The sequence below is a fragment of the Gasterosteus aculeatus genome, chromosome 2 (genome assembly GCF_964276395.1).
Source record: "Gasterosteus aculeatus chromosome 2, fGasAcu3.hap1.1, whole genome shotgun sequence".
Classification (NCBI taxonomy): domain Eukaryota; kingdom Metazoa; phylum Chordata; class Actinopteri; order Perciformes; family Gasterosteidae; genus Gasterosteus; species Gasterosteus aculeatus.
The window spans coordinates 6,027,785-6,043,000 of NC_135689.1; the positions used below are offsets into that span (position 1 = coordinate 6,027,785).

Genomic DNA, 15,216 nt, shown 5'->3' on the forward strand with positions numbered 1-15,216 from the left:
GACACAGAAGGCCCTCTGCCCACAGGGCGCACAGAGCTCCCTTTCTTTAAGAAAAGGCAAAGGGGGATTCCAACCCGCTGGATGCTGCAGCGACGAGAAGCCTTTTCATCCGCCTGTTTTTCAGAGTCTCCACTGGCTGTGATAATTACAGGGCCCGGGGCCGCACTTTGAGCCCGCTGCGCACGTGCGGGCTCTTGAGAAAAAGACGCGCGTCTGATTCTCACGACATAGAAATAATTAAAAAGAAAACACACACACACACACACGCGCACGGACTGCACACGCGCACTCACGCCTAATCCGGCGAAACAAGTCTGCACAGCTGTTTGGGGACATTCCTCCCGCGTCTCCCAACAAAACAACCCACGGACGGACGACACCGGGGAACCACGTGAGCAGCGTCATTCCCACAGGTGCCCCGGTGAGACGTGAGGGAATGCGGAGCGTCATCCCTCCTGCCAGACCGCTCTGAAACTTTCGTTGGAGACGGAAGGAGGGAGGGAGAGAGGGAAAGAGCGAGAGAGCGAGAGAGGCGCGCGCGGAGAACGCCTGCAGTCTGCGCGACGGTCACCGGCGATGTTGTGAGTCTGACCGGATCCTCCGCGGCACGGGAGCACCATGGCGGTGGACGGTAGGCGGCTTTCCGAACCATGACGGTCAACGTGTGTGTACTAACACGGAGGCGCACTTTGTTAGTTCCAGCTCGGTTAGCGTTCTCGTTAGACCGGTTTTGTTTGGTATGTGACGTTACTGCAGGAGGAAGTACACATCGCATTAAATCTACCTACGAAGTAAGAAACTTTAAACTGAAATGGATTCCAGCGACGTGATGCGACCACTGGCACCAGGTTGGACTGTTGTGCTGCGTATTTGTCGTCTTTGGACACTGCGTAATGCTCCTGGTGACGGATGCGCTGCTCTCGGTTTAATCCACAGAGCAGATTCAACCCCCGAATAGCCCGTGAGATGTACTGCATGCAAAGCGAGACCCTTCACAGCATGCTAAGTAAGATTCTAGCTCATGAAAGGGTTTTTCTATCCGGTGCTGGCAATTAATATGTGTGCTCGTTAATGAGACCCCCCCCTCCAAACCCTCCACCCCTCATAGACGGCAAAACTAAAGGAAGCAACAAACTCAGTCTGACAAGTGGTCTTAATTAATCGTGTTTAATCCGGGGAAGGGGCACATCTGTGGTTACTGCAGCAGCCTGGGGGGCTGAGAGAGTTGATTGAAAGTACGCAGCGTCAGAGTTTGGTTCTAAGAAACCAAAATGGCATGCAGCGTTTTATTCATAACAATCTGATGCTGCTGGTTTGCCTTGATGATTGCGAGACTCGCTGCTCTCTCAGTGGGGGGACGTTGAATGATAGAAGGGAGAGGCACCAAGCTAGAGAACCAAAAGACACTCTTTCATCTCCTCAAACACTCACACCCCCAAAGGTCTCTCGTTATGCCCCGTCTCCAAATGATCATCTCGGTTTAAAGATACTGGAAATGCACGTTAGCGCACACACACACACACACACACACACACAGCTGCACTGCATATAGCTTCACACACACACGGTGAGATGAATCCGTAATGACCCGTGGCTCTCTGCCAGGACCTGTGCCAGTAACAGCGTGTTGACTAGTTACACACTGCCTTTAATCACTGGAGGTTGGGAAGCCACCTGCTGTTGAGTGGGTTTGGATGTCCGCCTGCAGGCCTCGCCATTAATGACCAGAATCTGGCTCGCCGCAGAGGCTGTTACCCGAACTAGGACTTCTGTGAATCACCCATGAGCTTGTACAGGCTCAGGGGACTTTGAACATTACCTCATACCTGCTCCTTAACACAGCAGGTACTTTACAATGAAATCATCCCTGACTGACGAGTTATTCATGCGGGGGAATTTGACTCTTTTCTTTTATTTGCAAGTCACGCAGAGTTGAGCGAGTGTTTTCTGCAGAGCGCCTCGCGCTGCTTTTTACATGCTCACGAGCAGATCCGGCCACCTAATCGTTCTACCTCCTGCTCGCTTTTGACCTTGCAGCGGCGTCCAGTTTCAGCTTCTGCAGGCCAGCTGTGGAGTACAGGGCTCTGCCGGAGGACTTCAAGCACCAGCTCAGTCGACGGACAGGTGGGAACCTGACCTGGCATGACGGACGTGGGCAGAAAACCGCAGGCGGCAGGCCGGTGAAGCTGCTGCAGCAGCCGGGCACAGAGGCCCTGCAGGTATTCAACCGGAACATGACACCTCGACACGTCCGCTAGCACACATGCTTCACAGGCTGATGTTGAGTGAGACCCCCACCCTCACTTCCCTCCCCACCCTCACTTCCCTCCCCCGGGCCTTCTGCATCACGGTCAAGGAGATATCTTTATTTCTTAAGGTTGATAACGCTCAACAACACACTCGATGCAGTCGGCCATTAATGGCTACCGAGGACGACAAGCTGCCGTGTTTTAACTATTTGGAAATTATCCACAAGCACACACTTTTATTGTCAACTGAAAAATATGGCCGATAGTCGCACTATTTCAGTAGTGAGAAAAACATTTTGCAGTTTGACTTTAATTGCAGAAATCCATAACTCTGATGGGTCCAACATCATTCTTAAAATTGAATTGGGGAAAAAAAACAGACGTAATGGCGGTTTCATCACAACGAGTAAGAGTTTATTCAGTGAGCCCCACTGCATCCCTGCAGGCAGTAATTCAGACACCAAACCAATGTAATGCAGAGGATCTATGTGGATCCTCGCAGGTGTTCAGTAACTATCCCCTCAGATAGAAAACACTCTGTCGTCTGGCCGATGTAACGGGGCGGCACTTTCTCAGCAGACAATGGGAGTCGCTCTCTCCCCAGCGGGTTGGGGGGCTCTAACGGCCTTTTAGTACATTTGGGCTTTAAATAGCGACTGGCCGGTCAACAATCACGCTGTGCTGCAGCGGCACTGCTGACTCGGAGCAGAAGGAAACCGAATTTGGTTTGATAGGAAATACTTGATGCTACACAGCCTGTGGTTGTTGTTGCACGGCGTGCGAAGCCTTTTTTAATATATTTATTTATAGATCTCTTTATATGAGTCGTCATCCGATCTGCCTCCGGTAGCCTTCTGGTTCCCGTTTTAATTACATTTTTAATAGAGGTTCGTTTTGTTGTGTGGCGATAGCATTGTCTGCTCGCCGTCAACGGGGACAATCCATGTGTGCAGTAGAGTGTCCTCGTTTAAAGCCCTCTTCTTAGGCTTCACCCCATGAAAGAGTCTTTAAAAAGGCGGTAATGAGCTGAAGCCAAAGCTGCAAACATTGGACTGGACTTGGCTGATAACACAGTTTTACACAATGCATTGTTTGTGCGCTTCAATCCTCTTGGGTGCACATAATGTAGCGGTTGGTTTATTTCTGTTTTGGGAAACATAAACTTAATGGGTGTTGTACTTTCACTTCTTGTGCCACAGTGCAGCTTTTCACCTTTCAGCTAGTTTTATAGACGCTTTCTCTACATGTACAGACTCCTCACTAATGTACTGCACATGTCTGTTTGAGACGAGGAAACACTCATTATATTCTCTCCCTGCTACACAATACATTGAGTAGTCGTTGAAAGAAAATAATAATCGTTTTTCAAGAATGTGAAGCCAAAAACAATCTAGTTCTAGCTTCAAATAAATAAATACAATAAATATTGTCTGACAATTTATTGGTTGAACAATTCATCACTTAATCGACACAATTAATCAGGAGATTAGTTAATAATGAAAATCATTAATTGCTGCGCAAGGAGACAATGCGACATGTTTTTTAGGGGACAATACCGACCATCAGAACGATGTCCGCTGTCTGAAAGCGCTCAACGCTATTTAGTTTGGGAAAATGCTTTCAATGAAATGTGTGAAACATTTCGGTGACTTTCAAATGACTTTCGCATTGACTGTTTGCTTCACAGTACGAGAAGTACGGGTCCTTTGTGTGATTGTTCAGAAGTCACGCAGCCGTAGAAACGCTGTCCTCACAAACTAAGTGGAAGGAAAGGAATCCCAGCGTAGTGTCTTAAGTATAACTTATTGTTCTTTGTTGCTCTTCTCTTTGTGGGTCTTAATGTGACATGCGAGCAGCTTTGTTCTGTGCTTCATGTAACTTATTGAAATGACATTTTGGTGCTAGACAACATTACTGAAACAATAATCACAACTGATTGAAGTAATACTTAAAACCACTGTTTGATTAAATTGCTGGACACATTTTCCACATATTTTGTACTCGTTATGTTCGTTTTTAAGCCAAGCAATTACATATATTTCCGAAAGAGGAGTGGTCATTGTTCATGACTCAGTGTTTCATTAGATCAGAGATTATGGACACTACAAAGTAAAATGCTGAAGATGAATTGTGCTGGAATTTAAGGGTCCTTCTTAGCTGGAACACCTTTTCTACACATTCCTCTTTATCAGATAGTCCTCTGACAAATTAAGACTTACGGGAAAAATCTTTAGTCTGCCTTTTTCTCTTTTTGATGCAGCACTTTCTTGCATACAAGAACATCCTGAAATCCTGTAACTGCTGAATATTTAAAACCGAGTGACTGATCAAAGGCCCAGTTTGATCGGTCTTCCATAGTTTTACATCTTGTAATATTAAAGCGCTGCATCTCACGATCCCACTGGCTCTTGCGGCTGTGCTGTTGCTCTTTCAGGAGCTGCTGCTGCATCTTCGAGAGGTTCACATCTCTGGAGTGTTTGATTTGCATGTTCATATACGGCCACCGGCGTCCTTCTGTGCTATAATGAGTTTTGAACCTTTTTTTTTATCATATAGAGGCCTGATCCCCCATGTACAGATGTGCACCTCAATCTTCTCATTTAACCCTCGGCATGACTTCCTAAAATGTTGGAATACTCTTGGAAAACATGTCGGTCTACTCTGTAATTAATCGCACGTCTTCCTTTCGGTCTGCAGTACCGTTCCAGCGACAATTATGGAATATATCACACGAGCCCAACACAGCCCAGCCTGATCCGTCCCGTCGTGCTGTGGTCGCAACAAGACGTTTGCAAATGGCTGAAGAAACACTGTCCGCACAACTACCTGGCCTACGTGGAGGCGTTCTCCCAGCACGCCATCACAGGTTGCACACCAAGCCAAGATCCTCAGCTGACCTACAAATGCGATCGAAGAATCGGAAAATAAACACAACATTTGTCATCTGCTCCCACTTCTCTAGGCCGGGCCCTGTTGCGTCTGAACGGGGAGAAGCTGGAGAGGATGGGGCTGGTGCAGGAAACACTTCGGCAGGAGTTGCTGCAGCAGGTGCTGCAGCTCCAGGTGCAGGAGGAGGGACGCAACTTGCAGCTGCTCAGCAGAGGTGAGGGAGTGTTTCCACTACTCGGACCTCGTCTTTAAGGAACAGTCTGACAATAAAGAGATGGACTTGAACGACTTAGAGTGTAAGAATATAAATGTATGGATAAATGAAATGTTAGTTTTTGTTCTAATTAGACGAGTGAGATATGAGTTGTTAAATATTGAGATTTTGGGGCCGCTGGTGGTGGGTGTTTGTTTTCCGTCTTCCAGCTAAACGTTCACCAGCTTCTTATTGACAATACAGACATGAGTGGTGTCAATATGTGTTTCCCTAAATGTTTAACTTTCCCTTTGAATGAAAAAGTATTCATCTTTGTGTCACTCACAGGTTCCTTTGGAAGAATATCGTAGCCAGAAGAAGTGGAATATTTACCCCAAATGAACTCAAATGTGAATCCGATCCAGAGGATAAATCCCTCCAGCGAGAAGCGATCTATACGAGTTATGTTGTTGAGCGAAAGTTGGCAGCTTTTCATTCTGCACAACAAACTTACACAAACTCTGCGGCCTGTCAATGAACTGTGACGGAGAAGCACCCAGACAATCTGCTTTGTAAATTGCTCTATTGACTATTTCTCTCTTACTGTCTCTACCTCTTTCTCGCTCTGTGAAACTTTTGTAATGTCAAAAAGTAAATAAATAAAAAGCAACAAATAAATGCTTTTAGTGCAAAGGACTGCATCCGAGGGATGTGTTAATTGACCTAGAAACTGCGTTGGCGAGGAGGCACTTGGCGATAAACTACATTACCCACAATCCCACAGCGCCGATCAGAAGGAATCCAGCCGATGCCGCCGGCTCGGAGGTCGCAGGAGCTCCATGAAAACGGAGTGCAGGAGAATAATGTCGTCCCGCTCGGACAGGTACACGATGGTCTCCGTGTTTTATGCCTCTGTTTGAAGTATCTGTACCGGAATTGCTCCCGTGGTGTTTTTATTTGTGTTTGTGCAGCAGCGCAGTGACCCGGTCACGTGAAGCTAACCGCACTGACTCCCCTGCGCCAAAACCGCGAGCGCATCCAATACGCTTATTCTCCGGTATTAACACTTTTAAATCAAAAGCCATTCCTGTTCGTGTTGATTAATTGTGCAAAGGGGGACTTGTCGGAGGCTGTGGACCCAACAGATGCGGGGAGACGTGACGCGCTGCATGGTGACGTCACAGGCTCACTAAGTCACCAATGCTGGTTTTAAATTAAATCAAAACATCTACATTTTATTTCCTTGTGTATGGCCTTTTCAAATTTACTTGAGTACATTTATTGGTAAAGTACACCGCAATTTTTTTCTTAACCTCAATTGCTTTCAATTAAATAAAAATACAATAATATAATCTATTATTTCAATATTTTACTTTTGTAAAAGTAAATCAAATTACATAAAAAAATAAGTTATTGGATCAAAATCCTATTTAAATGGATTTTGTAAAATGAAAATGTACCATAAGTCAAATTAGAAGAAAAAAAAACTTCATGTGATTGAACTTCAACTTCATTTTGTTGTGAGGTATTATTAGTTATTTTTAAAACTTATTTTAATAGTTCTTGACTATTCTATCAGTCGTGGAAGAGGGAACCCTCTCTGTTGCTCTTCCTGGCGATTTGGCCTAATTCGCCCATTAAAGAGCCCTAAAAACAGATGGCGTGGTACATTATATAGATTGTACAACCGTGCGAGGAAAATAGGCCATATAAATAAATTAGCTATTTTTTCCATCAACAATGTAGCAATTGACTCAAACAAACTAAGAAGATGACTGAAGCTTCCACTAAGGACACAAATAGGCAAAGCTTGTTAGGGCTGAAATGATTGGTAAATTCATTGATTAGTAATGTGAGGATTTTCTCTTTTTCATCTAACGAAGAGAAAGGATTAGCAGAAGACGCCCGTCCCGTCGAGTGTCTCTATTAATACCAGCAAAGCAGGCCGCAGATCCTCTTAGTGCCTGACACACACACACACACACACACAGACGGCAGCACCGGGGGATTCTTTCAGAGGAATGTTTACTCTCCGTGGACACAGACTGTGAATGGACTCGGTAAAGCAAACTAAACCCAACTGAACACCATCTTGACTTGTGGTCATTGTTACTCTGAGTTGCCACGGTGACAGGCGAGCTGGAGGCCAGCAGGCTGTTGCCTATAGCAGACATGACTCTGCAGGACTGCGCAGGAGCCAGAATTTCTGGCTGTTGGTCCTTGAGGTCTGACCGCGGGTAAGATGTGACTCTCTGTGTTGTTGTTGTTGTTGTCGTTTCCTCTGATCGTGGGCAGGATGCTTGTTGTCCTCCTCGGGGGGAGCTCGCGGACACACCGCACAAGTGTGAGCTATTTATGAAGACTGAATAGGGCGTTTGGGAGTGTGTTGATTTTGCGCTCAGTCACAGAGGATCGTCTACAGTGTGTATCGTACGCATGTGCGTAGTTGTGCAGCACAATCCATGGTTTCTAATGACTGCCTGTGGGAATGCAGCTGTGCCTCGGCTGACTTGTGTTTGTTCCATGTTGAGAGTAGACACAGTCCAGGCATGGAGGAAGTATTCAGATCGTTTACTTCCAGTTCCACATGGTAAGTACACGTGTGACAAGAACAAGTTCTGCATGAAACTACTGTCAGGAATGTCAGGTATAAATTAATCAATCAACCTTATTTCAGACTCCGGGTCCAGATGAGACAAGACAACCAATAGCTTTAAAACAGGAAGAAGTAGTAAGAAGTAAGACAAACAGAAAAAAAACTACCAAAGTCTCCACAGCTGTGGCTGGCAGCATGTAGTACTAAGCCCCATGTTTGCTTTGGCGACTAGTTGGGCCCCAATTGGGATCTAACAAGTCAGAACCAGAACCATAATATTGATATATTTTCTCAACAGTAACATATGAACTGGTTGTCAAACATTGTAGCACTTCCAGGGTCTCCCCTTTACCTCCACGAAAAGAAATGATACAAATAGACAAAGTAGTTCATCAAGTTATCCACCTGCCTGTAGACTCGTGTGTGTGTGTGTGTGTGTGTGTGTGTGTGTGTGTGTGTGTTTGCGTGCGTGCAGGCTGTAACTCCCCCCTCTGTTTGCTGACTTGCAGTGGGAGCGGGGAGGACTCGTTGGACCGGCTCCTGCCCCCCACCGGGACCCCTCGCAGGAAGAGCGCCACCTCGCTGAGTAAAACCGAGCCTCCTCTGCTCCGCACGGGCACGCGCACCGTCTACACCGCCGGCCGACCTCCTTGGTATGACGAGCACGGAGCGCAGCCCAAAGAGGCCTTCGTCATCGGTATGGCGATGCTCTCGCTCCTCCTCGACTCTTTTCTTGTTGCCCAGTCGTGGGTTTTGAGCTCTGAGCCGTCCTCCTTATACCCACTAACGCTGTGCTGCTATCACACACACACACACACACACACACACACACACACACACACACACTGAAAAGCAGACGTAACGGGACGCTGACGTGCCGTGTGGGTCTGCAGGCTTGTGTGGGGGCAGCGCCTCGGGGAAGACCACCGTGGCCAATAGGATCATCGAGGCTCTGGATGTGCCGTGGGTTGTGCTCTTGTCTATGGATTCCTTCTACAAGGTGAGTTTTGTGCTGCCTTTGTCTTACTTCTTTTGGCTCTAGTGATCGGTGGGTTCATTGTGGGATGACGTTGAGCAATAAGAAGCGATCTGCTGTCACAGTTTTAAATGACTACTCGGGTTGTGACACACTTTAGATTATAGCCTCATTAGGGGTTTTCTACATAAAGAGCATCACTGAAAAACTAACTTTGTACACAAATGAGAGCATGTATTTAGAAGTTAACACCAGCCATATCATAAAACGGAGACAAACTACATGTGACACTTTCACTTTATAAAACATCATAAAGGCTTTTTGTTTTACTTCACCAAGATTTTGGTCACAGCGCTGAACATAAAACGTAGTAACATTGTACATAAGTAATACATTCAAAGATATTACAAAATATGTCCAGACAAACGCTTAATACCCCCACGCGAGGTAAAAAACTTCCAGGACGCCCAATCAGCTTTAATTAAAACAAGATCATCGACCAAATTCATAAAGAAAAGTGATCATCAGCTGATTCATCCTGAGCATTCGCACTTTGTTGGCAAGAGAAATGGAAATTCCAACCAAGATGAATCTTCGCACAACTTTATAGTCGCCAACATTTGGTGAAAACAACTCTTTAAAAGAGTAGTTTAAGATATTGTTCAAAATGTGCGTACTTGCTTTCCTGCAACCTGCGAGCTTCAGTCCTCTGTGTTCTACAGGTTTTGTCCCCGGAGCAGCAGACTTTGGCAGCGAGTAACGATTACAACTTTGACCATCCGGGGGCTTTTGACCTTGAGCTGCTGGTCGCCACCCTGAGGAGGCTGAAGCAGGGAAAGAGTGTGAAGATCCCGGTGTATGATTTCACTACGCACGGGAGGCAGAAAGACTGGGTGAGTCGTCCCGTTTCCACAGAAAACACAAGGACGGGGCGTCCTGTTTTTGCTTTGGATGGATTCTTCAAAGCCGAAAAATGTAGTTACATTAATAAAACATTGTCATTTCAAACAGCAGCAGCTTTCAACGCTGTTTCATTTTTTTTTTCTTCTCTTGGCTCCGTGCAGAAAAATGTGTACGGTGCCAGTGTAATAATATTTGAAGGAATTATGTCTTTTGCGGACCAAGAGCTTCTCCAGGTGAGGCCGTGTGTGTGTGTTTTGGTTCCTTTTTCTTTACAAATTGAGTGACGTGTGCGCTGTCACCACCGCGGTGTCGTGTTGTTTGGACAGCTCCTGGATATGAAGATCTTTGTGGACACTGACTCAGACGTCCGGCTGGTCCGCCGGCTGCGCAGGGACGTCACGGAGCGCGGGAGGGACATCGACGGCGTCATCAAGCAATACAACAAGTTTGTGAAGCCGGCCTTTGAACAGTACATCGAGCCGACCATGAGGCTGGCTGACATCGTGGTGCCGAGAGGTGAGGCTTCCCTTAGAATAACCAAAAGGCTATTTGGGAAAACAACAACAACAACAACAACATTTGACTGGCGAGGACAGATGGTCATTGTCTTGTCACTTCTCTTCGAGGTGGGGGGAACATGGTGGCCATCGACCTGATAGTGCAGCACGTCCACAGCCAGCTGGAGGAGGTGAGCGGCCGATTTGCTGATCGAACCTGAGCGGCTGGCGCCACCGTGTGGCCGAGAGATGCGAGCACACGCCAGAGACGCACGGCTCGTTCAGGCAATGAAGCGCTTCAAGCTCAGTTGCAAACTTAAAAAAAAACAAAGTAAAAAAAGCCTCTTATTATTTGTTATCAACGTAAAGGCACGCTGATTTTTCTGTGCCACGGATCTTTATTGAAAAAAGAAACCATAACAAACATGTGTTCGATAGCTTCTTAGTTAATTTAAATACAATCTCTGTTTTTATTATTGGGGGTATTTTTTTGTGTTTTAATAAACAATTCAATGTCATAATTTGGAAAATATGAATTATTAAATTGCAGATTTTCCTGCAAAACGGCTGCGTGTTTGCAGATGTACGTTTTGACAGAAAGCAAGGTATTTCTGGCAGGCAAAGTATTTCAGAATTTCAGAGGGATTAAAAATGAAAGATTATCAGTAATTTGTTTGCAGCTGAGCTGAATATATCTGGTCATTTTGTTTATTGCCCATATTCTTTATTCCTTTAGTCGTAGTCCGCCCTGCTGCCCTAAACACTGATTCGAAATAAATTACTATTTTATTGTTGTTTTCAAAAAGTTTGCAAATTCGCTTGTTGCTGCTGTTTAATAAATGTCCATCTTCAGTAGAAATAAGTTTGTTTGGGGCCGACAGGCTGTGGGCGTCTTCTCATCCTCTTTATTTCTCTCTCTCTGTGACGCAGCGTGAGCTCAGTGTCAGGTACGCTCATACAGAACTCTTTTCCCTCCGCTGGCTTACGGTCTGTCCGTCTGCGTCTGGCGTTAACAACGCCTCCCTGTGCCGTCCTTTTTGCATCTCTCCTCGTTCTCAGGGCGCTGCTGGCCTCCGCTCAGCAGAGTCAGACGCTGCCGCGGACGCTCAGCGTGCTGGAGCGCACGCCGCAGGTCAAAGGCCTGCACACCATCATCAGGTACGCGACCGGGCTCAGGGAACACACCTCTTTACACACAATGTGACTTCTGACACCTATTCTTTTTTTTGGGGGGGGGGTTAACGCAGGAATAAAGGAACCAGTCGAGACGAGTTCATCTTCTACTCAAAGAGGTTGATGCGGCTTCTCATAGAACACGCGCTGACGTTTCTACCGTCTCAGGTGGGTGGACGGTGCATATTGAATAATAATCAACCGATGCTTGTGTGTGGGGACGAATCCACAGAGAGTTCCCCTCAGGTCTTTCAGCTCATTGTTTTGGTTTCACAGGCCGCTGTACTTTGATTTTGTCATCAGAATTAGTTAGTTTGTTGGTGCCAATACAGTTTGGCAGAGGCATGAAGCTTGCTTGAGATGATTATTTTCCAAATCAACACAGCGAGAGTCAACTTTTGTCTTTAGGTTCTTCTTTTTCCCCACATTCAAACTTACTTCTAAAAATACAGTTCCCATATCAGTTCTCACAGTTTGAATGCACAAACTATGAACTGTTTTCAACGCACTTTAAACTCCCAACAACGTACCAGACAAACAATAAAGGTGACGGAACGTTCTCTGTGAGTTGGTGTCTAAGTCTCTGCAAATTAAACTTAATACCGTTTTGGAATGGTATTAAGTTTATAACGATATCAGCAATCAAATCAAAATTGCAAATGGAAAATGGAGTCATGCGTTTGTGTGCTAAGACGATGTTTCCTCTGTATCTTCGGACAGTCGTGTGTGGTCCAGACTCCCCAGGGCTGTGAGTACGAGGGCCGCAGCTACAAAGGGAAGGGGGTGAGTGATGCTCCGCTTTCCCCCGCGTCTCTAGTTAGCTTCCAGTCGAGTGTGTCCGCCGGGGGGGGGACACACTCGACTCGACACCACTGCCTCGTCTCCGCAGATCACGGGTGTGTCCGTGCTGCGGGCGGGGGAGACGATGGAGCCCGCCCTGAGGGCCGTGTGCAAGGACGTCCGCATCGGCAAGATCCTCATCCAGACCAACCTGGACTCGGGCGAACCAGAGGTAGAAGAGAGTTTGCCCTTTTGTGCCGAATTCCCTTAAAATCAAATATTCAGATCAAGACATAATAAGATGGTGACTCGGAAATCGCATCAAACTGAAGATCTCAACGTTTTGATTGTTTTTTTCTTTTCTTTCATTCTTCCACATCATGTGTGTCTCCGTGGTAACTACCCTTCCTGCTTTTGTAACCATGGTAACCTGTCTCCTCCTCTCTGGCCTCGCCAGCTGCATTACCTGCGTCTGCCCAAAGACATCAGCGAGGATCATGTCATCCTAATGGACAGCACCGTCTCCACCGGCGCTGCCGCCATGATGGCAGTGCGAGTCCTACTGGTGGGTTGATATCAACACCATTATTGTTGAGGAAGAGCACAAGAGGACCTTGTCTCCTCTTTATCAGCCACGTTTTTTTTTATTGCTTGTCTGCGTGGGTTTTGATTGGAAGTTTTATTTCTGTCCCAGTGCAATTATTTCCTTTCCTCTCCAATTGCAATTGATCCCCCTGATGATGGTGAGCAGCTAGACTCTGACAGCTGTTCATATGATGTGTGTGTGTGTGTGTGTGTGTGTGTGTGTGTGTGTGTGTGTGTGGGCGAGCAGGACCACGAGGTGCAGGAGGAAAAGATTGCGTTGGTGTCGCTGCTGATGGCCGAGCTCGGGGTGCACTCTGTGGCCTACGCCTTCCCGAAGGTCAAAATCATCACCACTGCAGTGGACCGGAGTCTGGACGATTTGTTACACGTGATTCCCGGTATCGGTAAGCCACCGCGTGCCGTCTGACTCTCCGCAACCGCTCTGTTAAATCTGAAGGCATGCATCAAACATTTTGTCCAAAATGTAACTTATTTGAACTTTTTCGGCTAATCTTGTGACTTTCAAAAGCGATTCCAGATGTTGACGGCACATAACACTCTCTCAAGGGTGCACGTTTTTAAAACTTTGATACGGGATCTAAAAATGTCCCAGAACTCTGCTTCAGATAAAAGATAATAAACGTTTGTGTTTCAAGTCGACATATTTCATTCATGTCTCAGCAGATTCTAATTTTATACTCGCGTCGCTTTGAAGCGAGTTCAATTAGCCCTGCGACTAAACTGCACCACGTGCATATCTGATATGAATCAGGCCGGCGTTGGCAAACGTAGCTACACATGATGCATCGTGTTACAGCGACTGAAGTGAGTGAATTTCACCACCTTCGAAAATCATCACCGAGCTCTTCTTTCTGCATCCTCTCAGCGTTTGGTTTAACTGTCTCGTCGTGCTGGGTTTTTTTGCATGGTGAACATCGGCTCTGAGCCCACGGTGTGGTGTCTTTCAGGGGACTTTGGAGACCGGTACTTCGGGACGGACACGTCCCTCAGCTGGAGCGACGGGGACGGGGAGCAGCCGTCGCTCTGACGCGCGCGTCCGTGAGAGGAAATCCAAGCGCCACTTGAAAACACCCCCGTTGTCGTGCATTCTGTCCTTCAGTCAGTTTCCCTCATTATCAAACAGCAGGTCAGAATCCAGATGTGTCGAGCAAACCGCTCCTGCAAGCAGCGTTGGTTTGGAGATCCAGCCGCCTTCACCCGCCAGTCAAACTAATCTCTATACGTTTTTATGGGGCAACCCATTTTATTTTGATGATTTATTAATCTTTGACAAGATACAAAGACTTTCTGTCCTATATAGACAAACCACAACATAAACCATGTGATAGCTAACTGTCTCTGATGTGGTTCATATTGTACACGTCGAGCTAGAAGATTTCCAGGATCAGTAAAAAAAAAGTCACAACACAACTTGAGAAACAAGTTGAAATTGTTTTTTTTTATCACAATGTGGTTGAGGTCTCTGGAAACGGCCGCGTTTAACTCTACATGTTAATACATGAGAGGCCCAAACTGGGGCTCATTATAACTTTGCTCAGAAGGAAATTATTCACAGCTGGTGGAACCACTCAAGAATATGCTCTGCTATAAAAAACAAAATCACACTCACACCTCATCGTGTAATGGCAACGCATCTAGAGAAAGGAAAGCTCATACTAAACATGTACCAACATTCCTTCAGGTTTACACATTCAAGAGGCGTAAAATGCAAAGTTATACAACAAATCTTAAATTCCCGCTAGAAGAAAACATCTTCAACATTTGATTCCATTGTCACTGCCGCTGTCTTTTTCTACTGCAGTTTATTTGTCATTTAGTTGTGTATCTGTGCGTCAGTTTATCCCAGCGAGGTTACGGAGGGTCACGTGCCTTTTCCCTCAAATGTGATCCTCGATGGTGCGACTGTCCGGGTCTCTCCCCCCCCCCCCCCCCCTCCCCCCCCCCTCTGCGATGCCCCCCGAAGCCTAAAGGGGTCAGTGTGGCTCACGTTCAGCTTCTCTCGGTGTGATTTCCAGCGTGTGTCCTTTTGGAGAAAGCGCTGTCTCCACAGCACGGAACGATGCATCCAGACTCACCTCAACCCCTGAAACGCGATCCGGCTTCATGAAACGCAGCTTTGCAGGTCACAGAAGCACTTTGTTGAGGATCCTACTAATAAAAATGCTCCAGGATACATTGTGTTCAAGCTCAGCTACAAACATGTGAGCTGATAATTCATGATATCATTGTGTGTGTGATCTGTTGGTGTGAATGATGATTCCCCTGCCGGTTCCTGGCCCTGTGCTCAGTATCGTCCTGGCGTCTCCTTCACTCGTCACGCGCCGTCAATGGATCTGCAGGGTGTGATTCACGCG

General features: G+C 46.5%; 2 protein-coding genes across 6 annotated transcripts; both read left to right on the forward strand.

The window, feature by feature from the left end:
- Positions 1-107: 107 nt before the first annotated feature.
- samd10a (sterile alpha motif domain containing 10a) lies at positions 108-6,027 on the forward strand. The gene is made up of 5 exons (XM_040192353.2): positions 108-631; positions 2,038-2,219; positions 4,947-5,115; positions 5,212-5,352; positions 5,680-6,027. Exons 1-5 carry the CDS (start codon positions 619-621, stop codon positions 5,700-5,702), a joined length of 528 nt encoding a protein of 175 aa, XP_040048287.1. The 5' UTR covers positions 108-618; the 3' UTR covers positions 5,703-6,027.
- A 26-nt stretch (positions 6,028-6,053) lies between these two features.
- On the forward strand, positions 6,054-14,194 carry uckl1a (uridine-cytidine kinase 1-like 1a). 5 transcript variants are annotated; one of them, XM_040192338.2, is made up of 16 exons: positions 7,371-7,568; positions 7,868-7,921; positions 8,437-8,624; positions 8,821-8,927; positions 9,626-9,796; positions 9,968-10,039; positions 10,133-10,322; positions 10,433-10,494; positions 11,234-11,250; positions 11,363-11,461; positions 11,551-11,644; positions 12,197-12,259; positions 12,366-12,488; positions 12,714-12,821; positions 13,089-13,245; positions 13,810-14,194. In XM_040192338.2, exons 1-16 carry the CDS (start codon positions 7,504-7,506, stop codon positions 13,887-13,889), a joined length of 1,650 nt encoding a protein of 549 aa, XP_040048272.2. In that variant the 5' UTR covers positions 7,371-7,503; the 3' UTR covers positions 13,890-14,194. The 5 variants fall into 5 exon arrangements, with proteins under 5 accessions (XP_077944522.1, XP_077944519.1, XP_077944512.1 ...); XM_078088396.1 differs by lacking the exons at positions 7,371-7,568; positions 7,868-7,921 and adding an exon at positions 6,054-6,214; XM_078088393.1 differs by lacking the exons at positions 7,371-7,568; positions 7,868-7,921 and adding an exon at positions 6,093-6,214 and having other exon boundaries at positions 8,437-8,580.
- Positions 14,195-15,216: the final 1,022 nt, after the last annotated feature.